Genomic DNA, 20,268 nt, shown 5'->3' on the forward strand with positions numbered 1-20,268 from the left:
CCCCCCATTTTTGGCACGCATGTAAGTGGGAGCGTGTGCGCCGATTGTGCACAAGTGGGGATTCCCGTTTCACTTTTTACTAGTGCTTGCCAATCTAAATACGCCTTCAATGTTGCTGCATTTTAAATTTAAGCGTGGGACCCGGGTGCAAGACATTCTGGAAGCAGAAGGGAAAAAATAGCAGGCAAAGATTGGCCAAAACAGACATCAGTTGGCCACAATTACTGGCAAACATAGAATGACATCAGGGTTGACATCTAGTCTAACCCCTGCAATGCGGGAATTCCTTAGGTCCCCAGTTGCTTAGGTCCTTGCATATGTTATAGTTGCAGCCTTTAATACCAGCTGAACAGAAGCATTTTTTTTCCAGTGGTAGCCAACCCAACCTAAGGCCATTGGCTGCCCCATTGGGCAAGATGAGACCTTTGCCACAGGTGGCAGATTGTATGTGCATGAAGGGTGAATCAGTGCTCCCTGACACATCTGGCATTACTCCAGCCACCCATGACCGTTTTTCTTGCTCAAAAGTCCCCGGCTGCTACTACTGCCACTGCCGTGCCCAGACCCCCTCCCAACACAAGCCTGGCTTCTACGCAGTAGCAGCAGCATGTGCCTAGAACCCTAGGCTAGCCAACAACCAAAAAGCACCCCATGGTTGCCCATGCCTTGTTCTAAGGCAGCCCTTCCTCTGAGGAAGACAATGTGGGTGAGGTGGCCCCAGAGAGTGCCTGCTCAAAGTTTACTACTGTCAAAGCTGAAACAACACCCTGTTCTGTGGAAGGACCTTATGTTCTTCAGACGGAATGAGACCTTGTGGGATAAGATGGCCCAGGAAGGCCTACAAGTATCCATGACAGCCCACTGACTGATGACGTAGCGTTGTCAACAATTTAACTAGGAGGCTGTGCCTAGTGAGAGCAGGAGCAAAGAAGAATGGCCGACTGGGGCACTTTGCCTTAAATGGCACACCAAGCCTCATCAGATCTGCTGGTAAATGTTTTCTAATGTATGATGAAGCAGACACTTACCAAAAAATGAGTCCACAACTGCAGCATTTTGAATGTGAAATGCCCTGTTCCTGTCTATGTGTACACCACGCAATTAGTAGCTTTAAAAGATTTTTATTTGTCTAACATGCTTGACAGAAAATTACAACAACAATCCAGTTATGCCAAAATGAGTCAACACACCTGAAAATTTTCATGACCTCAAAAGCTTCTTAATGTCATTCATACATAAAAATGCACAATATTCCAAAGAAATATTCTCAGGGGAAAAAATATTCTTCAGAGAATATATCCTGACTTACATAGAAATGTTCTTGAGGCAAAAAAAAAAAAAAAAAGGAAAGGCCTCTTATTTTAATAATATGCTCCACCTCCTTCTTAAGTGTTTCTGAAGTGCTATGAGTTATTGTAAACATTTTAGACTCATTTATCTGTTTCAGGAAGCTTGTTTATTTTGTTTTCTGGGGTTGTCACTAGAAAACTTAAGTAAAGGTTTATTATAAAAATAGCCACATTAAAAGTCTGGTTGAGAATGTAGAATTCCTTCATTTGGAGGAATGACCATGTGCTGAAAGGCTGGTGCAAACTGGCGACTTGTCATAGCGGCTTTGCTTTTTCTTGCAACGGTGGCCAGAGATACTGCCATCTACCTGCCATGTAGCCTGGTTTGCAGTAGCCTTTCTGTGCAAAGTTATATCTCCACATCCGATCTTGCGAATAAATTTGACCCACAGTAATATATATTTTCAGAACACATAAGGTTGCCATAAAATGACAAGTCTTCTTTTTGTGCTCCCTGTTCCATGGATTCCAACCAATCGTCAAATTGAGTACTGAACAAGCAACAAGTCTAGTTATCATTCTGTACCTCTCTCAGATTTGGCTCTGAACTCCACATTCCTGAAGTTATGTGCCTATATATATAGTAGTTAAAATCCACATTTATGTTCCCTGTGATGTGCTCATGTGGATTGCTCCGCAGTTCTTAAACATGTTTGGATCAGCTGCATGCACGCACATTTACCAGCTTGAGTGAGCGTGGAACTGACCTTTGAGAACTGGGCTGCAAGGGCAAAAGCTATGGCTATGGATACAGTAGTGGCTGAAAATGCAGCAAGTATTTCAAGTCGCATTTGCACATTGTTGTACAGACAGTAGAACTTACTTCTAAGGAAACATGATTAGGTTTGCCCTGTATGAGATTTAACAGCTGCAGAATTCATTAGGGTTTTTTGGGGGAGGGGGCTTTTTAATTCCTGAGTTTACATTTAATTTAAACTACTTCTCTTTCAATTTTTTTGTGCTGTATACTGCATTTCGGTAATCTCCACCATAATATCACTTTCCATATTTAATATCAGATGGAAGAAGATTTTTAAAATTCTCCTATATTCGGTTTTACAAGACTGGAAGATTATAGATTTGAAAAATATGTGCCATAATAATGTGCTTCTTTTGACCTCTTAAATACATGGGGAGTCATTTTATATCTGTAATAATAGTCCCAAGAATCTAGCACAATTATATTTTTCCCTCACTGTGATTATCCTGTGAAACCAGGTTTAAATGAGCAAATGCTAGCATTTAACACACATGAAAACTGTAAACCTTCATAAAGAAACACTTGGCTGAAGAGTCATGTCATTTTAGTAAGTTCAATATAGCACATGGAATATACATAATACATTGATTTCTCTTGATATAACATGGAATGCACACCCCTTTTCTGTATTAAAAAGTCTTTTTTAAATGATGAAATGTTAGATCTGTTGAAGTATTTCTAGAAGGCTGTGATACCAGATACCTCTGATGTCTGTCCACTCTTGCCTCTCCAGTTATTTCATAAAGAGAAAAGAAAAACACGTTCATAATTTAGCGTATGCTTCGTTTTTACATCAGCAGCTCTATGCTGCTAGCCAATGTTTTACGCAGGTTACAGGCTTCATACTTCTGCGTGTGATAATCATGTGTTCCTTGGAGTAGGCAAATCGATAACTATAGGTGGATTGAGTGGCTGGTAATTCACTGTACATGCAGAAGCATTCACGTAGGTGGTAGTTCCATCAGCCATGACTCCGTAACCTAGAATTTAAAAAGATAGTTGTTATTATTACTCAGTTGTACTTGTTAAGACATCTCATCAAACAAGTTTGCCAAGCATTGTAACAAAAACAGAATAAATAATATACAGAATAACTGTGATCCTCCCCCCTCCCCCATCACAGTTAAATCTGAAAAATCCAGCTTGGCATATGATACAAATACAAAAAGACCAGCACAATAAAATGCAATACAAATCACAGGAGCTAAAACCACCAGCCAGACCATATATAATCTTCTCTCTTTTTTGGCTTCAAATTAACTTTCAGAGGAGGGCATTAGGGAATCCGGGAATTCAAAACGGTGGTTGTTTGGCAAAGGCAGCAACAGCAATTCTAGCCTGATATTCTTCAAGTATTTTGACTTTGCATTTCATCAGGAAAAGAGCTTCAGCGACCACATCTAGGGTTCTGCTGTGTCCAGGCATTCGAAAAGAGTCAAGACTGGGTGGTGGCAGGAAGTGCAGTGGTGTTTTACATGGTGACCTCATTGAATCACACCCCATGACAAGGGCTTTGTAGCATCACTACGTGCTAAAGCACCCTTTTCTACTGAATGATGTCACTCCATCTGTCTTCACCGGAATATAAGCAAACAGCATTCTAACTTCCATAATGTTCAGAAACATTTCAAGAAGAAGCAATACTGGCCATTGTCACCCAGGGGATGGTGTCCAGGGAAGTCGTGTGGAGGTATGCTCAAATTCTGTTTCCTACAGTTTAAGTAGCTCTGTGTTGAAACCCAGCCCCAATACCTTTCTTCTGGAAGCCATCTTGCCAAGGCCTGGGAACTCAGACCCTGCTGTGGTCTTCAGGTGTGGATGAGACCATTCTCACTAAACTGCCACTTGGCATGCAGGGATGATGTGGAGGTCCTTGGCCTCGGCTTGAAGGTCACAGCAGGGTCTGGACCTCCAAGGTGGTGAACATTAGGACCTGAGGGTCACTTACGTGCTCAAACAACCAAATCTATTTTGTATTATAAACCAACATTTTTGGATTAAACTCAGAAATGAACAGTAGTAACATGTGTCAGTTGCCAAACCCCTGGTTTTGGAAGAGGAAATAGTTCCTATTTCTCTTGCATGAGGAAACAATGGAGGTGTTAGGCTACTATTGTGCTTGAAGGAGGAGTCCACATTCCTGTTTCTTCCTCATTACCTGCCCGCAGTGTGAACTAAATGGCATTAAGGACTCAAAACATTAGCTTTCACACATCACAAACATTGGCTACAGCTTGTGGTTAGTGAGAAAAGGATTTAGTCAAAAGCCCAGGTTCAGATAACACAGTAAGCCAAATCTTAGCTGAACTCAGCACGGTGCAGGAGGAGGAAAAAAAGGAACAAAGCAACTCCTGTCTCTATTCTGTATGTTTGCATGTCACTCTTGCAGGTGTTGCTGGTCTGCTATCCATTCCAGAGCTTCCTCTTCCCACCCCAGGCAACTACTAAGCTTGCTTTTTACCAGCCGTTATGAAGACACCCCCCTTTTTTCTTTGTACTCTTTCATCTCCCTTTTATCTTCAACCGCATTTCCATGCCTCCTGTTCCCTCTTTGTTTGGAGCCCCCTTTTGCTCCTATTGTTGCCTCCATTCCTTTTCCTCCAGCCTTCTCCATATTCTTCTCAACTCCCCACTGCACACAGATCACCCCAATTTCCATGCTGCCTCTTTTCTACTTTATGCACTTACTTCACGATGATATGCATTACAGTGGTGCCTCGCAAGATGAAATTAATTCGTTCCGCGAGTTGCTTCGTCTTGTGATTTTTTCGTCTTGCGGAGCATGGATTCCCCGGGTATTAATGGCTTTAAGAAAAAGGAAGCAAACCCGCAAGACGTTTTCGTCTTGCGAAGCAAGCCCATAGGGAAATTCGTCTTGCGAAGCACCTCGAAAAACGGAAAACCCTTTCGTCTAGCGAGTTTTTCGTCTTGCAAGTTTTTCGTCTTGCGGGGCACCACTGTACTGTATCTTTAAGATGAATGGACTCTTAAGAGCAAACCTGTTCAGTTCAGTTCAGTTCAGTTGATAGATATTGTTCATATATGGGTCTTGGCTTATAAATACATACAAGAGCATGAGAAAGTTGGCAACACTCCTGCACTTTTTGAGACCGTTAAAAAACAAAAGGCTGGAAATGCCATGAAAACATTGCAGGCTCCATCCTTCAGCTCCTAAGTAGCTGCGCTGCCTACAAAGTTCAGTAGCTTTTCCTAAACAGTTTTTAAAGGGGCGAGACTGAACAGCTGCTGAAGATAAGAATGGGGGAAAATGTTCGAAGAAACTCTGAGGGGGGGGGAGAGGGAGGGAGGGGGAGAAAGAGGGAGAATTTAGGATTTCATCAGCCCTCAATAAACTGAAACTGAGCCCCGCCTGCAGAATGAGCAGTTGGCAACAGCACTCGAATAATGGTGATTCTGTCACCATTTAAAGGGAGCAGCAGAAAATATAGTTTCAGGTGGGACATTTTTGATAGGAAAAAAGTTTTAGAGGGGAGAGAACAGTATGTTATTATTCCTCCCCAAGGTTCTATAAATGACAACTACAGATGTAGCTCTGGCTGGTTGGGGGAAGATTTCTACTGCTCACAGCATGCAGACACTATAAAGAAGAGCTTGTTGTTCTAAGGCTGTCTATAGAACTTACTTGGGAGTTCTTCCCTGAGGAACCTGAACGTCCCAGGATAACATCTAGCTTGCCGTTTCCTACTTGTTTTCTTTAAGTTCCTGTCATCTGCAATAAATAATGTTCTGTATCCTTTATCATGCTGTTGCCAAAGCAAACACTACATACTCACCAGTGCATTGTAGTGGACTATTTAGTTCTGGGTAGTATTTGTGCTACAAGTTGTCACAGCATTGATTTGACTGGTTTTGCTGGCACAAAAGACTAATCATGCACATTGCAAGAGAGTCTATCTCAAGTATCCATGTGTGGAAATAACTGCTCGCCCATCTGGCGCAGCACCCATGATCTCCTTGGAGACAAGCTAGTCTGCTGCACCTGGCCTGCCTTCCCGGCACCACGGGCCATTGGGGTTCCCGCCTAACCCCTATTAAAACTGGCCAATCTGCAGTGTTGCTGGGGCCAGGGCCAGGTGAGCGAACCATGAGTGAGAAGGCTTCACTCCAGTCCACTCTGGGGTTTTATAAGCAGGGCAGAGCCAGCGCTGGACGCGCAGTCAGCTCCAGAGCTGACATGCATGTGCCTGGGGGGAGTTGTGAAATGTTTATTTGTATGATGAGTTGAGATTCCTGTTATTGCAGGGGCTTGGACCTCCAACTCTACAATTCTATGATTCTATATTCTATCATCATGCTATATTTCATATTGGTTTTTAAATTTCCTTGAGTTTCAAAAGGGTTGTGCTGTTAAATAAATTGACAGTATCAGTGTAACTGATTATAATGTGATGTTCGTAACAGAAATAAAGGCACTGTTGTTTTAGAAAATGATAAATATGTCAGATCAGTTCTGGAAAAGGAAGCTACTGATATTGTTTAGTAACTAGCAGTCAGTTGCCCCTCAGGATCCACGTACTATGGCTTTTCTTTTAGAAATTTTAGGGAACTAAAGTGGACATAATTCAGGTGACATCAGTATTAACACAGTATGTTACAACCTTGGCCTTCAACAATAGTAACAGAAGTTGGACCTCTTCAATTTGTATTTGGTGGGGTCCGGCATCTAATGAAAGTTTGACCTGGAATTCAATCTATACACAAAAAGAGGCTTTCTGACCTTCATGGATGTGTCCAAAAACATGAAGACGTGGTTGTATTCGTCTCTGGACTGTATTCAGCAGCTCAACACATCCCACTCTTTGCATTTTCTTAGGAACCCAATCTAAGAAACCTTTAGAATAAAAGATACAGTACAAAAGAAGAACAAAGAAAACAGATATTATCTGAGGAATTTTATAACCTGAACCTCTCTCCCTAGTTCTTGTGACTGTGTCTCTATGAAGAATTATCTTTGAAAGTGCATTTATAAAGAATTTGAATAAAATGGAATAATCAAACTATGCAAACAAAGGGGATTAAGACTAATCTTACTGCTAACAACAAAGGTGTGTGTGGGGGGTTGATATGGTTTTAAATAAATGCTAATAAACATTTGTTAACAAATGTACAGTTTAATATTAAACTAAATGTATAGTTTAATAAGCTTAAGACATATCTGCTGTTTTCCTGCATCCAGCTATTCTTCTGCTTTGAGTCCTAGTGAAATAAACTGAATACCAGCCATTATGTTCAAACCATGGTGCCTAATATCAAGTTCTCATGGAGTACAGGCAAACACCTAAAATGAATGGAAATGGAAATTTGATGACTTAATGTATTGTGGCCCCCATGTGAGAAGAAAAGAGTACCTAATCTCATGCATAGTATACTGGAGTTTCTAATAACATTCCTGACAAGAATAAAATTATCTGAAGGTGGGGAATATTGTAGTTACTCTTTTTTAATCTTCGGTATTAGAAGTGCTTAATCCGCAGTATAGCACACCATTTTTAAAGACTCATTGTTAGTGCTGTGGTTCAGTAGGGTGAGAGATGTTAGCAGTTGCCAGCTGAGGTCAGAAAATGACCTCTCATTTCCATTCTCGTTCCTATTGCCTCTTTGTGATGCTTACTATGTTAAAACAATGGCTAGAGACTGAAGAGCTACAGTGAAGGAGCCTTACGGTAAGGAAATAAAAACATGCGACATCATCATCATCATCATCATCAGAAGAAGAGTTTGAATTTGATATCCCGCCTTTCACTCCCTTTAAGGAGTCTCAAAGCGGCTCACATTCTCCTTTCCCTTCCTCCCCCACAACAAACACTCTGTGAGGTGAGTGGGGCTGAGAGACTTCAAAGAAGTGTGACTGGCCCAAGGTCACCCAGCAGCTGCATGTGGAGGAGCTGGGAATCAAACCCGGTTCCCCAGATTACGAGACTACCGCTCTTAACCACTACACCACACTGGCTCTCAAGTGTAAGTGTAACATTTACCAGTTGCTGGAAACCGCAGAAGGGGAGAGGGCTGTTGTGCTCAGATTCTGCTTGTGGACTTCCCACAGGCATCTGGTTGGCCACTGTGAGAACAGGATGCTGGACCCGGTGAGCCTTTAGCCTGAGACCCAGCAGCCTCTTCTTAATGCTCTTGTGCTTTTTCTGCCAGTTTCAGCCATATGGAAGATTTCTAAACAGAATTCTGTGCATATTACCTATAGCATGCCAAATGCTTCTGTTCAGTTCTGTGTTCTACTGGGACTAGCAAAGCTTTTAAATGTTATCTATATGGTGCTCAATATGCAAAATAAATATAATAATAATAATAATAATAATAATAATAATAATAATAATGGCATATAATCTAAAACAGGGGTGGCCAACTCTCAAGAGACTGTGATCTACTTTCAGAAGGGGTTCGGCTCAAAATTGTTGAGCTTTTTTTCGGGAGGAGGAAAGCCCCGGTTTTTTAGGGGGGTAACCTTTTTTTAGGGGGGAGTTCTGTTTTGGGGATAGTTAAAGGATAAAGGGATAAAGTGACTCAGAAGAATATCGCTATGGATCAAAACAGCAGCACAGAGAAAGAGATCATACAACAGTGGAGGGTGGGGCGAGGGGGCGTGGCAGGAGTCAGTTTAGCGACGCTAAGGAAAGGGAACCGAAGATCAACCGCGATCTACCAAAACCTTGCGGGGATCTACCAGTAGATCAAAAACGTGTTGGACATCCCTGATCTAAAGCAACCCTCAAATCAAAGGCAAAGTTTGCACAAAGTGCTGCAATACATATTAGATTCTTCATGCTTCCACTTGTTGCAAGAGGGTGCACAGGGTCTTGTGCAAGTGGAAGAAACCGTTCTATTTCGTTTTGCTTTTCTCATGAAATCCTCTCGCACAAGGTACAAAATGGCCATTCTAGGAACATAAGAAGAGCTGTGCTGAATCAAGTCTTACAGGCCGATCTATTCCAGTATCCTGCTCTCACAGTGGCCAACCAGATGTCTGTGAGGAGCTAGCATGCAGGATCCTACCCACTTGTGATTTCCAGTAACTGGTATTCGGAGCCACACTGCCTCCGACGGTCGAGGCAGAACATCACCAGCATCACCCTTCCCGCCAAGGACAAGGAAGGGAAAGTACATAATGGAAAAAGTATCTCCCATATAGAATGTCCTGAGCAGCAAACAGAGACTGAAACTCAAACCGCTGCTGGTCCAGTGGCTGGAAATAGTTAATTATAAATAAGCCTGTCTGTAAAGACAAAAAGTATTTCCACTTCAAAAACTTTGCAAACTAAAATCCATGAAATTAACTTCTCCATTAAATTAAGCATTATTTATGTTGAACATGTTTCTGTTTGCATGCAATATCAGCCTTCTGAAGCTTTCCCATATGTTTGCAGCTTATTATGTACACCTGACTACACAAACTAAGAATAATTGATTACACCTAGCTAACAATTAGAGATTGCTTTAGATTCCCCCTTCCTCCCCTATGCTTGGTTACTTGAAAACAGGGATCTGTAACTGGCAGGAAAGTATAAATCTTTGTCACCAACAATCAAACAGACTGTTTGATAAAGACATAAAGGAGAAATGAAAGCTTGTTTAAAAACAAAAGACAAAAGGAGTAAAAGTCCCCCCTAGAGAAAAGAAAGAATTTTGAATTAGGCCAGGGATGGATGTAGAGATTTATTCATATTGTATTCTAACTTGAACCAAGGGCTCAGGATGGCCTGCTTTAAACAACTCACTTTAAACAATGCACTTTTACTCAAAGTAAAAATCCACTGGGTCCCAACAAGTTCAAAATATTCCTGCCTAACCACCAGCATAACCCCAGGCATGTAAAACTAGTTATAAATGGATATACTAGTGGGAAGTGGTGGCAGAGAAAAAGCAAAGTGCATTTCTGTGGCCAAGTGAGCACTGTGGTTGAGGATTCTGGTATTTGAGGATTCTGATATGAACTGATCTGATCCATACCTCCTCCCGAACTAGATGGGAACTTGGTTATTTCACTGGCATTTGCACTTCCTGAATATTCTGGCAGCTTTTGTTTTTGCTCATTTTAAAAAAAACCCACGGATTTTGAGAGGAAAACACTTAGAAAGCCATTATTAAAAAAACTTACTTTTTTTCTACAACTTTCACAGATTAAAGTGTAAGATAGATGGATGACAGGGGCCAGAAATATGTTGATCTGAGCATTCTTAAGCAGTACCAAATCATCTTTAAACTCCTAAGTGAAACATGCATACAAGATAATTCCAAAACTGGGTAAATCACTAAAGCTACAAAATTCATGATGTTGGGATAGCTCAGTTGGTAGAACATGAAAGGGAGTTGGACTACATGTCCTCTGTGGTCCCTTCCAACTCTATGATTCAATAATTCAATGAAAATGAAATTTCTTGATTAGGATCTGCAAATCCCTCATTCCTTCTCATCGATGAACATGCCTTTAGAACCCCTGATGCACCTTTAAGCAACCAATTTCATCAAAAGATCATGGGTATTCTTGGGGGGGGGGAGGTATGATAAAGTTTTAAACAAGTCAAAAATCCTCACAAAGACTTTTTGCCTCCATTCCTTCCACCTAAAAAGCTATCTAGCTTATGACTGGCAGAATCCGGGACCAAGGAGAAGAGTCGGTGGAAGAAGATTGGAAAAAATTTAAAGTTTATCTTCAAAAATATTGCAAAATTAAGGATTGCTAGAAAGATGTTGGGAAAAGAAAATTATGTAGTTTTAGCAGAAATGACATAAAGGATTAAGTAAAAATGAATTGGTGAAAGAGAGAATGTAAAATTATAGTATAATAAGACAAATTATTAAGATAAAAATAAGGTTGGAAGGATTTGCTGAAATAACAAATTGAATCAAAATACAAAAACGGGAGGTGTGAGGAGGTCAAGGAAATAAGTGAATGTAAGTAAGTGATGTATAGGTTTGACTTGTTCTTTATATTTTTTCTGTTTTTTGATGGTGTATTGTTTTTTCTTTTTCTTTGTTTTGATTGTTATTTAATCTTTAAAACCTTAATAAAAATTTATTTTTTTTAAAAAAGCTATCTAGCTTGTTGGACTGAGTAACTGCACCCCCCCCAAGTTACTGGGGGCATAAAAAGGGTATTTCTGATGTCAATTTTCTAGGTTTATTCCAGACGTCTATTACTGCTTCCCTAACTTCATTTGGCAACATAACTCCTGAACTTTTCCCCATATCTATTCATGATGAGGACACAATATCACTATTTGCGGTCACATTCAGTGAGACCTTCAGCATTCAATGAGTTTTAAAACCTGAATACTTCCTTACACCACTCAGGTTCGCTACAGGCATACGCTCTTGTCCATTCCTTTCATACCTCCCAAGCTCTCATCTCATTCTCCAGCTTTCACAATGAATAACAAAGACTACAAGGATTTTGGGTGGGCAATTTAGCTTTAATCTCTGGGGCTTTGTTAACTACAACTAAGCTTGTATCTTCACAGGTACTTCTAACATTATTTCTGGAAAGTTTTTAGCTGTTAAAAAACTTTGCCTTTAACCTCTTTGGCTTAGGCTCAAAGCTGTCTGTGATTTAATGCAAGGAGCAGGATTCAAGTCAGACAGCCTGTTGCAACGTCATCCCATGGGCCCTATAGAGAAGAAATAAGCTGTCACTGGAATTATGAAACAGGCAGCCGCTACATCTTATTGGAGTCTATAATAAATCTAATGTCACAGAGCAATAACCATCTCCTATGCGCTTTCTAGGGTGCCCTGCTGAAAGTCCCCAAAACTTTCAACAGTGTTGTAATATTTTTTTTTGCAGGGGGGAATAGTAAGACAGCGAATTTTCCTCTTTTTACAAAGCATATGGCACCAAAACTGTCAGCTCATTAAAGTACGTCAACAAGAAAAAGAGATATTAATGGAGCAACTGTTGCCATCAATAATATTTTGCAGCTAGGATAAATTATAAGCAACCTGTATCTATTAGGAAATTTAAGAAGTCTCAACAAAGATTCAGAATGGAATAATAACCCATTTCCAGAGGTCTTTCCTAACACTTAGGAGTTAGAGCATTATCTAGCTTTATATTCCATTGTTCAAAATTAGTGAGTTTAAGCATGTAGGCGAATATCTCCTATTGACGTAAGTAGGAGTTCAGTTGGTAAAGCATGAGATTTTTAATCTCAGGATTTTTAATCTCAGCCCCGCGTTGGGCTAAAGATTCTTGCATTACATAGGGTTGGTTTTGATGACCCTTTTGGTCCCTTCCAACTCTACAGTTCCATAATATTATGATTATGATTATTATATCCCAATCATCTAACTGGGTTGCCCCAGCGACTCTGGGCAGATTCCAACAAATATAAAAACATAATAAAACACCAAACATTAAAAACTTCCCTATACAGGGCTGCCTTCAAAGGTCTTCTAAAAGTTGTGTGGTTACTGACATCTGATGGGATTCTAAAGTGCTTAACTCTGGAAGTTCATATATTATCTTGCTCACATGCATTCATTCACGAATCCTTGGAATCTTGGAAGATAGGCTGCAAATGGAGGGCTGAGTGACAGTGTCATGTCTAAGATCAAACAGTGAATTTATGGCTGAGATGCACTTGGAACTGGGAAAGTCTAGATCATAGCTCATGTTACATGAACCACTATATTACACTAGCTTTTAAATATGCAGGCAAGCTGAAGTATGGGAGGTGATTCAGTTTTTCAAGATAAACCAGTGACTCCACAGCTCATTACAAAAAGCTGGCATTCAGTGAATGAACATCTTGTTGTGGAAAAAAAAATGCATCCCATTCTCTGAGGAACATGAGCTGATTTTGCTGCACATGACCTTTGGAAACCTCCCAATTCTACAATTCTATGATTCAAAGCATGTTCATCAAACATGTGAAGACTTCCAGGCATAGGAATTCAAATGTTCCAATGAACATTGGGGATGCAAGGTTAGCATATATTTTATGTGTGTGCTTTTGGAACGCCCGTTTGCTTCCACTGAGCTCTGCATGCATCTTTGCGGTATAGCACATATTGCAGACACCGCAAAGAAACAAAATCTTGTAGCAGTACACTAGAACTTCACACTGCATAAGCAATGTGTTACTATAGTTTTCCTATTTCATTGTTATAATCTTGGTTATTTCAATCACTAAATCACTAAAGCGTCCTGTAATTATTTATTTATTATTTTATTTAATTAAATTTGTATACCAGCCTATACCCATAGAGCTCAGGGTGCTTCACAACATAAAATCCCAATACAGTGGTACCTTGGTTTACAACCATAATCCGTTCCAGAGGTCCATTTGTAAACCAAAACAGGTTGTAACCCAAGGTGCGCTTTTGCCAATGGGGCCTACAAAAAAAATTTGTTCGTAATTCCCCCCCCCCAAAGGGTTGTAATCCAAAAAAAAGGTTGCAAACTGGGACACGCACTTCCGGATTTGACGTGTTTGTAATCCAAAACGTATGCAAACCAAGACGTATGCAAATCAAGGTAAGGTAAAGGTAAAGGTACCCCTGCCCGTACGGGCCAGTCTTGACAGACTCTGGGGTTGTGCGCCAGGGGCCAGCGCTGTCCGGAGACACTTTCGGGTCACGTGGCCAGCATGACATCGCTGCTCTGGCGAGCCAGAGCCGCACACGGAAACGCCGTTTACCTTCCCGCTATAAAGCGGTACCTATTTATCTACTTGCACCCAGAGGTGCTTTCGAACTGCTAGGTTGGCAGGCGCTGGGACCGAGCAGCGGGAGCGCACCCCGCCACAGGGATTCGAACCGCCAACCTTTCGATCGGCAAGCCCTAGGCGCTGAGGCTTTAACCCACAGCGCCACCTGCGTCCCAATGCAAATCAAGGTACCACTGTATAAAAAACAGAAATGAGGACTGCAAGCATGAGTGGAATACTGTTTCACTCTAAAGCATTGCAGAATCACACCCCTTTAAACCCACACATTCTAAGTGGCAGCAGAATCTACAAACTATTACTTGCAATGACACAACACAGATAAATAATGACCCGAAACATTTTTCAGTGTTTTCTTACCAAGAGGTGGTCCATGTGTTATAAGAATATCTATTCCATCTGGAATTAGGTTCCATTTCTCTAAAAGTGCTTGGCCTCGCGGAAGATTAAAGCCCCAGCCATAAAACCAAGGTTGCCTGCCAAAAAAGGGAGAGATTTTCTTCAGTGCTATATACACGTTGGATTAGTCAGTTAAGACCAAGAACGAAACATTCCGTTCAACTTTGTTCATAATGGATACAAGTACATATTCTGGGTTGCATGGCTTGGGGAATATTCCTCCAAGCCGTGTAAAACAAATGGAAAGGTTTGCATTGTGGTGTGGTGTGGTGTGTGTAGCACACAATTAAGGAAAGAATTACTAACAGCACCTATTTTGGTTTGTGTACTTTATATATGTGGACAGGTCAATTTCTGTTCTCTCAGTTTCTCATTTGTCTAATCTTAAATTCAGTTCTACACATTTCCATATTAGTTTGTGAATACTGTGTTGAAGTAAGAGTAATGAAAACGCAGCTAAGAAGCTCAAATCATATACCGGTATATGACTGACACCCTTCTTTGGAAATTAAACCAATGTCCAGGCTTTAACATTCAAAAACTTTACTTGCAGAAACTTATAGTTGTAGATGAATTAGAACATGATATTTAAATGCACATGCTTCTCTAAGCATGGCCTTACGGTCTCTTTTTCTACCTTCCAAACAACTGTATTCTCCTCTTTCCTGAGCTCAGCACTCGACCTTCTGTTTCTCAATTAGGCCATGCCTTGCAGATCCTATAAGAGATTTCTACTTTTACCTTCTTCTGCAGTTTTGCTCTGTTTCTTTCAAGCAGAGAAGGTGCACTCCAACACTCTATTCAATTTAGCAGTGTTCACGGCTAAATTCTAAAATACAGCAATCTTGTTTTACATAATCTCCTTCACTAGATACCTCCATGTGACCAACTTTAGCCAAACACATGAGAATAATTCAATTACCCTGGCAGAATCCGAGACCAAGGAGAAGAGTTGGTGGAAGAAGATTGGAAGAAATTTAAAGTTTATCTACAGAAACATTGTAAAATTAAGGAATGTTAGAAGGATGTTGGAATGAAGTAATGTGGTTTTAGCAGAAATGATATAAAGGATTAAGTAAAAATGGATTGTTAATTGGTGAAAGAACAGAATGCAAAATTATAGTATATTAAGATAAATTATTAGGATAGAAATAAAGATGGAAAGGATTTGCTGAAATATCTAATTGAATTAGAATACAAAAAAGGGAGGTGTGAGGAGGTCAAGGAAATAAGCAAAGGAAAGAAAGTTATGTAAAGGATTGATTTTTTTCTTTAATTATCTGCATTTTTTTTTCTGTTTTTTCCCCCTCTGTTCTTGTATTGTTTTGTATTTTAATTTTTTTCTGTTTAAATATGTTCTTTATTTTTTTCTTTTTGTAACCTTTAAAATCTCAATAAAAATCTATTGGGAAAAAAAGGAGAATAATTCAATTACCAACCAAATTTAAACACAGAGTAATCCATACAAACATTTACAATTTCAGTGTATTAAAAAATTATACTGTTTTGCATTTTAGTGCAAATTTATCCTAATATACAGGGATATATGCAGTTTTGACTGTCTCACACATTACTGCAAAGCAATGCTACCTAATACATTTTTGTATGTTATTTTCATTGATATGTGCATTTTATGCACTCTTTAATTTAGCATATATGCACTTTGTATTTGGTTGGAGCAAGCCACTGCAAAATTAAGAGACGCAGAAATTTTAAAGGATGGCTGTGTTTTAGTTGTGTATCATTTCAGAAAGTGCATGGATTCACCTTTACATGCAAACTGAATAAATTTTCTCATCCCATTCCTGCTTCAGAATACCCCATCAAACCCAATGTAGTTTACTGAAGAATAAACTGGGAATTCTAATGTGAGGTAGCCATGGTGAAAATTGAAGTAGCGCTGGCTGTCTTTGCTGGATTAGTTTTTTTTGTTTCTGGCTCCACCCACTGCCAGTTTGCAGACCTTGATGGATTATCCTTGAGGCAATGCAGCCCTGGAATACAACAAGGCATTGGGAGGGACTCAAGTTTTCGTATCCTACGGCATAGCACTATTACGTGACAAACTGACCTTTCCCGACTTGCCTTTTCTATAGTTATTCAAGAATCATACACCCGACCCTCCTATAGCAACTCCTCAAGTAATACACAGCTAAACAGTTGCCATCCAACCTTATGAACGTTAACTTGGAGATTAGGGATGTGCAACTTGTTGTAATATCAGCCTGTTAATGAGTCAAACAACAACACAGGATAATTTGGTCCCTGCACAGGGTCAGATTAAATGTGTGCTAAATCAAAACATATTTTACTGCTATTATGTAAAATTTATTTAGCAATATAGAAAAGTAAGATCCTTGCCAATTATTAAAGCTGTACTGCAAACAATAATGTGTATTAAATTATACAGAACTCTGTCCACAGCTTAAATGTTTTTAATAAATTAATTGGCCATGCCTGCTTAGCCTGCTAAATTATCTTATTAAAACAAATACATCAGTTGATATGGTATTTAATTAAGATAGCAGTTTCACCTGTAGATGGCATGTCCAACCATTTTTAATGGTCCGAAAGGCAATTGCCTAAATCGAGATGTATATTAACAGCAATGTCAGCAGCACTGAAGTTCCTATTGAAGGGAGGGGGGCAGTTCTAAGAAGAATCTGATAAAAACAAAACAAAAAGCTAAATCTCTGGTTTCCAAAATTTGAAATTAACAACTAATCTTTCCAGTTACTCAATTACTAGTATATAACGTTTTATTCTGGCATTTGATATGCTAATTATTACTATTCCAATCCTTCAAATTCAAATATTTGACTCTGAAGTTACTATTTTAAACTGTTTTCATTATGTAAGGAAGTTAAAGGGATTGCAATCTCAGTAATTAAAATTTATCACTACAGTGGCAAACAATTGCTTCCTGGCAATACTACAAGTAATGGAGTGTGGGGTTGATACTCTTGAATATGTTTGTGGGTTTTCATCTTTCTGATGGACTGCTGAATGGGGCTTTTGCTATATCCCTTACAGAAGGAACAACAAACAACAGACTATTATAATTTAATAAGTTTTATGATAATTGCAATGTTAGTGCTTAGCAATATAGGCACATCAACTACACTTCTTTTACAGATGTTACTTTGGAGAAGGCTTTACACTACTTCCTTGCTACATCAACAAAAGACAGAGAATTCTTTCAAGAAATGCTCTGAACTATTCTTTGTATACTGCACGGCAAAGACAAAAGGAAGTGCCCCTGAAGCTGCAATTTATCTTCTTCCACTACTGATGAATTGCTAGTGCTTTCAGAAATTAACGTGCTGTCTGCAATCTTTCTGAAGCTTTTTTCATATTTCCTCTGTGTGTGTGTGTGTTGGAATGTTTGTAGAATACTGCATTCCAGGAGCTATTATAAATGCAAACTAGCCTGAATGTAAAATAAATTTTATTTGAGAGAATAAGTTCCAAGTTACTAGTAGAAAAGAAATGGCAGAAATGCTCCAGAATGCTTCTCCCCTCTTTTGAGAACACATATTCTCTCTCTGATCATGTCACTCCCTTTATAGTCTTTGTAGTATTGCTTGTTCACTTGGAAGTCCTTAATGTTAAAGTTCGATATTCCATGACTATCAGAACTACAAGGTTTTACTGAAGACAGATGTGAAAACCATCCCCCCCACTCCTGTTTCCAGTCCTCAAAAATTCTAACTAAATTCTACTACAGATGGGGAAGAGACAGGCATATGCAATACATATAGGGTTAATATTAGTGCATGATCCTATTTTACAGACAGAAAGATAATCTAACAGGCTTCCTCTTTTATTGCCAACATCAGGGAGAGAAGTCAATATGCATATATTGGCTCTCATTTCCTAAGCATCATTTTCCATCATTTTGTCTCCATACAAGTACACCTGGAACTGATCCCATGTGTATAGTTAAAGCCATGGTTTTCCTAGTCATGATGTATGGAAGTGAGAGCTGGACCATAAAGAAGGCTGATCGCCAAAGAATTGATGCTTTTGAATTATGGTATTGGAGGAGACTCTGGAGAGTCCCATGGACTGCAAGAAGATCAAACCTATCCATTCTTAAGGAAAACAGCCCTGAGTGCTCACTGGAAGGACAGATCGTGAAGCTGAGGCTCCAATACTTTGGCCACCTCATAAGAAGAGAAGACTCCCTGGAAAAGACCCTGATGTTGGGAAAGATGGAGGGCACAAGGAGAAAGGGACGACAGAGGATGAGATGGTTGGATGGTGTTCTCGAAGCTACAAACATGAGTCTGACCAAACTGCGGGAGGCAGTGGAAGACAGGAGTGCCTGGCGTGCTCTGGTCCAGGGGGTCACGAAGAGTCGGACACGAATAAACAACAAAACAACAACAACTTATCTCCTTAACGTTCCATGGTGCTCTTTATGATGCTATTGTAAACAGCCATTGCCTTTATGGCCTATGGTGCATGTCCAACCCCTGTCCCACGCCAGTAACTAGCAATAGAAAAGCTCATAGATTATTAAGTTAAGATAGGAAATATGCTCACCAATATTTACTTATTTCCATTTTCACTTCTAGACCACCATCCCTCCTGCAAAAATTTCAATTAATCATGCAAAATACAACCAATTACAAACACACACAGCTGCATACCAGCATCAATCTGTAACAGTGAAATGAACTCATAAGCAAATGGAAAACTAGGTTTGAGGCTCAAAATCACAGCTGCATCAGGAGGGAATTCCACAAATGAGGTGCTGCCACAGTTAAGACTCTGTATCTTGTATTACCGCTTAGCAGGCTGTCAATGGATCAAAATTTGCAGGGCCTCTCATGCACATCTCAGAGCATGGGTTGGCAGATACTGGAGTGGCACTCCCTAAAATATATGGGCCCCATGATATTTAGGGCTTAGTGTTTTCGAGGTTACCAGCATGAGTCTGACCAAGCTGCGGGGGGCAGTGGAGGACAGGAGTGCCTGGCGTTCTCTGGTCCATGGGGTCACAAAGAGTCGGACACGACTAAACAACAACAACATACCAGTACTAGCACCCTGAATTGGCCCTAGCAGTCAGTGTAGTGGTTTAAGAATCATTATTATATGATCCCTTTCACTACATAGCATAACAGCCAGACCATCTCCATGACTAGCCCCATATAGGGCACACTGCAATACTCCAGTGTGACATTGCTGGAGTGTGGAGCACTGAAGTCAGGCTATCCTTGTCCAGGAATGACCATGGCTGGTGGAGTTGGGCACAGGCATTCCTCACCAATGGTCCTTCAGTGACAGCAGCGTGTCAATGAGCACCCCTAAGCGACACATCTGCTTCATCAGGGGAAATATCTCCAATTCCCAGACATTATGAGTTACCTGTATTATCCGGATTCAGTCTCAGCTTAATGGCCCTCATCTAGCCAATGCCTGTCTCTAGAAACTAGTCCAGCACTTTGCACAGCCTCTCCCAATTCAAATGGAATGGAGAGAAAGAGCCGAGTGACATCCACATACTAGTGACATCCTGTGCCAAATCCCCGAATGACTCTTTCCAGCAGCTTTCATAGATGTTGAATAGCATGGGGAACAAGGTGAATCCTCGTGGGATTCCACAGCACAAATGCCATGGGGTCAAGCAAAAGTTCCCCAATGCCACTTTCTAGGAGTGGACCTGCAGCGAGGACCAGTGGTCCAACTCCAAACCTGCGCTGCTCCAAAGCAAATGGTATCAAAAGCTGCTGAGATGTCTAGGAGAAACAACTGACCACGCCTCCCATCTCTCTCTCCTAATAAAGGTTATTAATCAAGAGCAACCAAGAGTGTTTCAGTAGAGAATTCAAGACTGAAGTCAGACTGAAACTGTTTTAAACAATCATTTTCATCCAGGTATGTCTGAAGCTGACTAGATACCAACCCTTCAATCACCTTACCCAGGAAAGGAATATATGCAACAGGCCAGTACAACTAAGGGTCCAGGGAGGACTTCTTAAAAAGGGGCCACCCCACCACTGCTTTGAAGGCTATGTCTCCCTCCTGCACTGAGGCACTGGCACTCCAAGGATCC

At 40.4% G+C, this 20,268-nt stretch overlaps 1 protein-coding gene across 2 annotated transcripts in view; it reads right to left on the reverse strand.

Moving 5' to 3' along the window:
* Positions 1-1,105: 1,105 nt before the first annotated feature.
* MPPED1 (metallophosphoesterase domain containing 1) overlaps positions 1,106-20,268 on the reverse strand; it is a 100,076-nt gene continuing 80,913 nt past the window's right edge. For both annotated transcript variants that reach the window (XM_079975466.1, XM_079975467.1), the window contains exons 6-8: positions 14,166-14,281; positions 6,848-6,961; positions 1,106-3,089 (exon numbers count right to left, since the gene is read on the reverse strand). In XM_079975466.1, coding sequence (XP_079831592.1) covers positions 2,971-3,089; positions 6,848-6,961; positions 14,166-14,281 — 349 coding nt within the window. In that variant the 3' untranslated portion in view covers positions 1,106-2,970. The remainder of the gene's footprint in view (positions 3,090-6,847; positions 6,962-14,165; positions 14,282-20,268) is intronic.

Source organism: Podarcis cretensis (assembly GCF_951804945.1).
Source record: "Podarcis cretensis genome assembly, chromosome: 5".
Classification (NCBI taxonomy): Eukaryota; Metazoa; Chordata; class Lepidosauria; order Squamata; family Lacertidae; genus Podarcis; species Podarcis cretensis.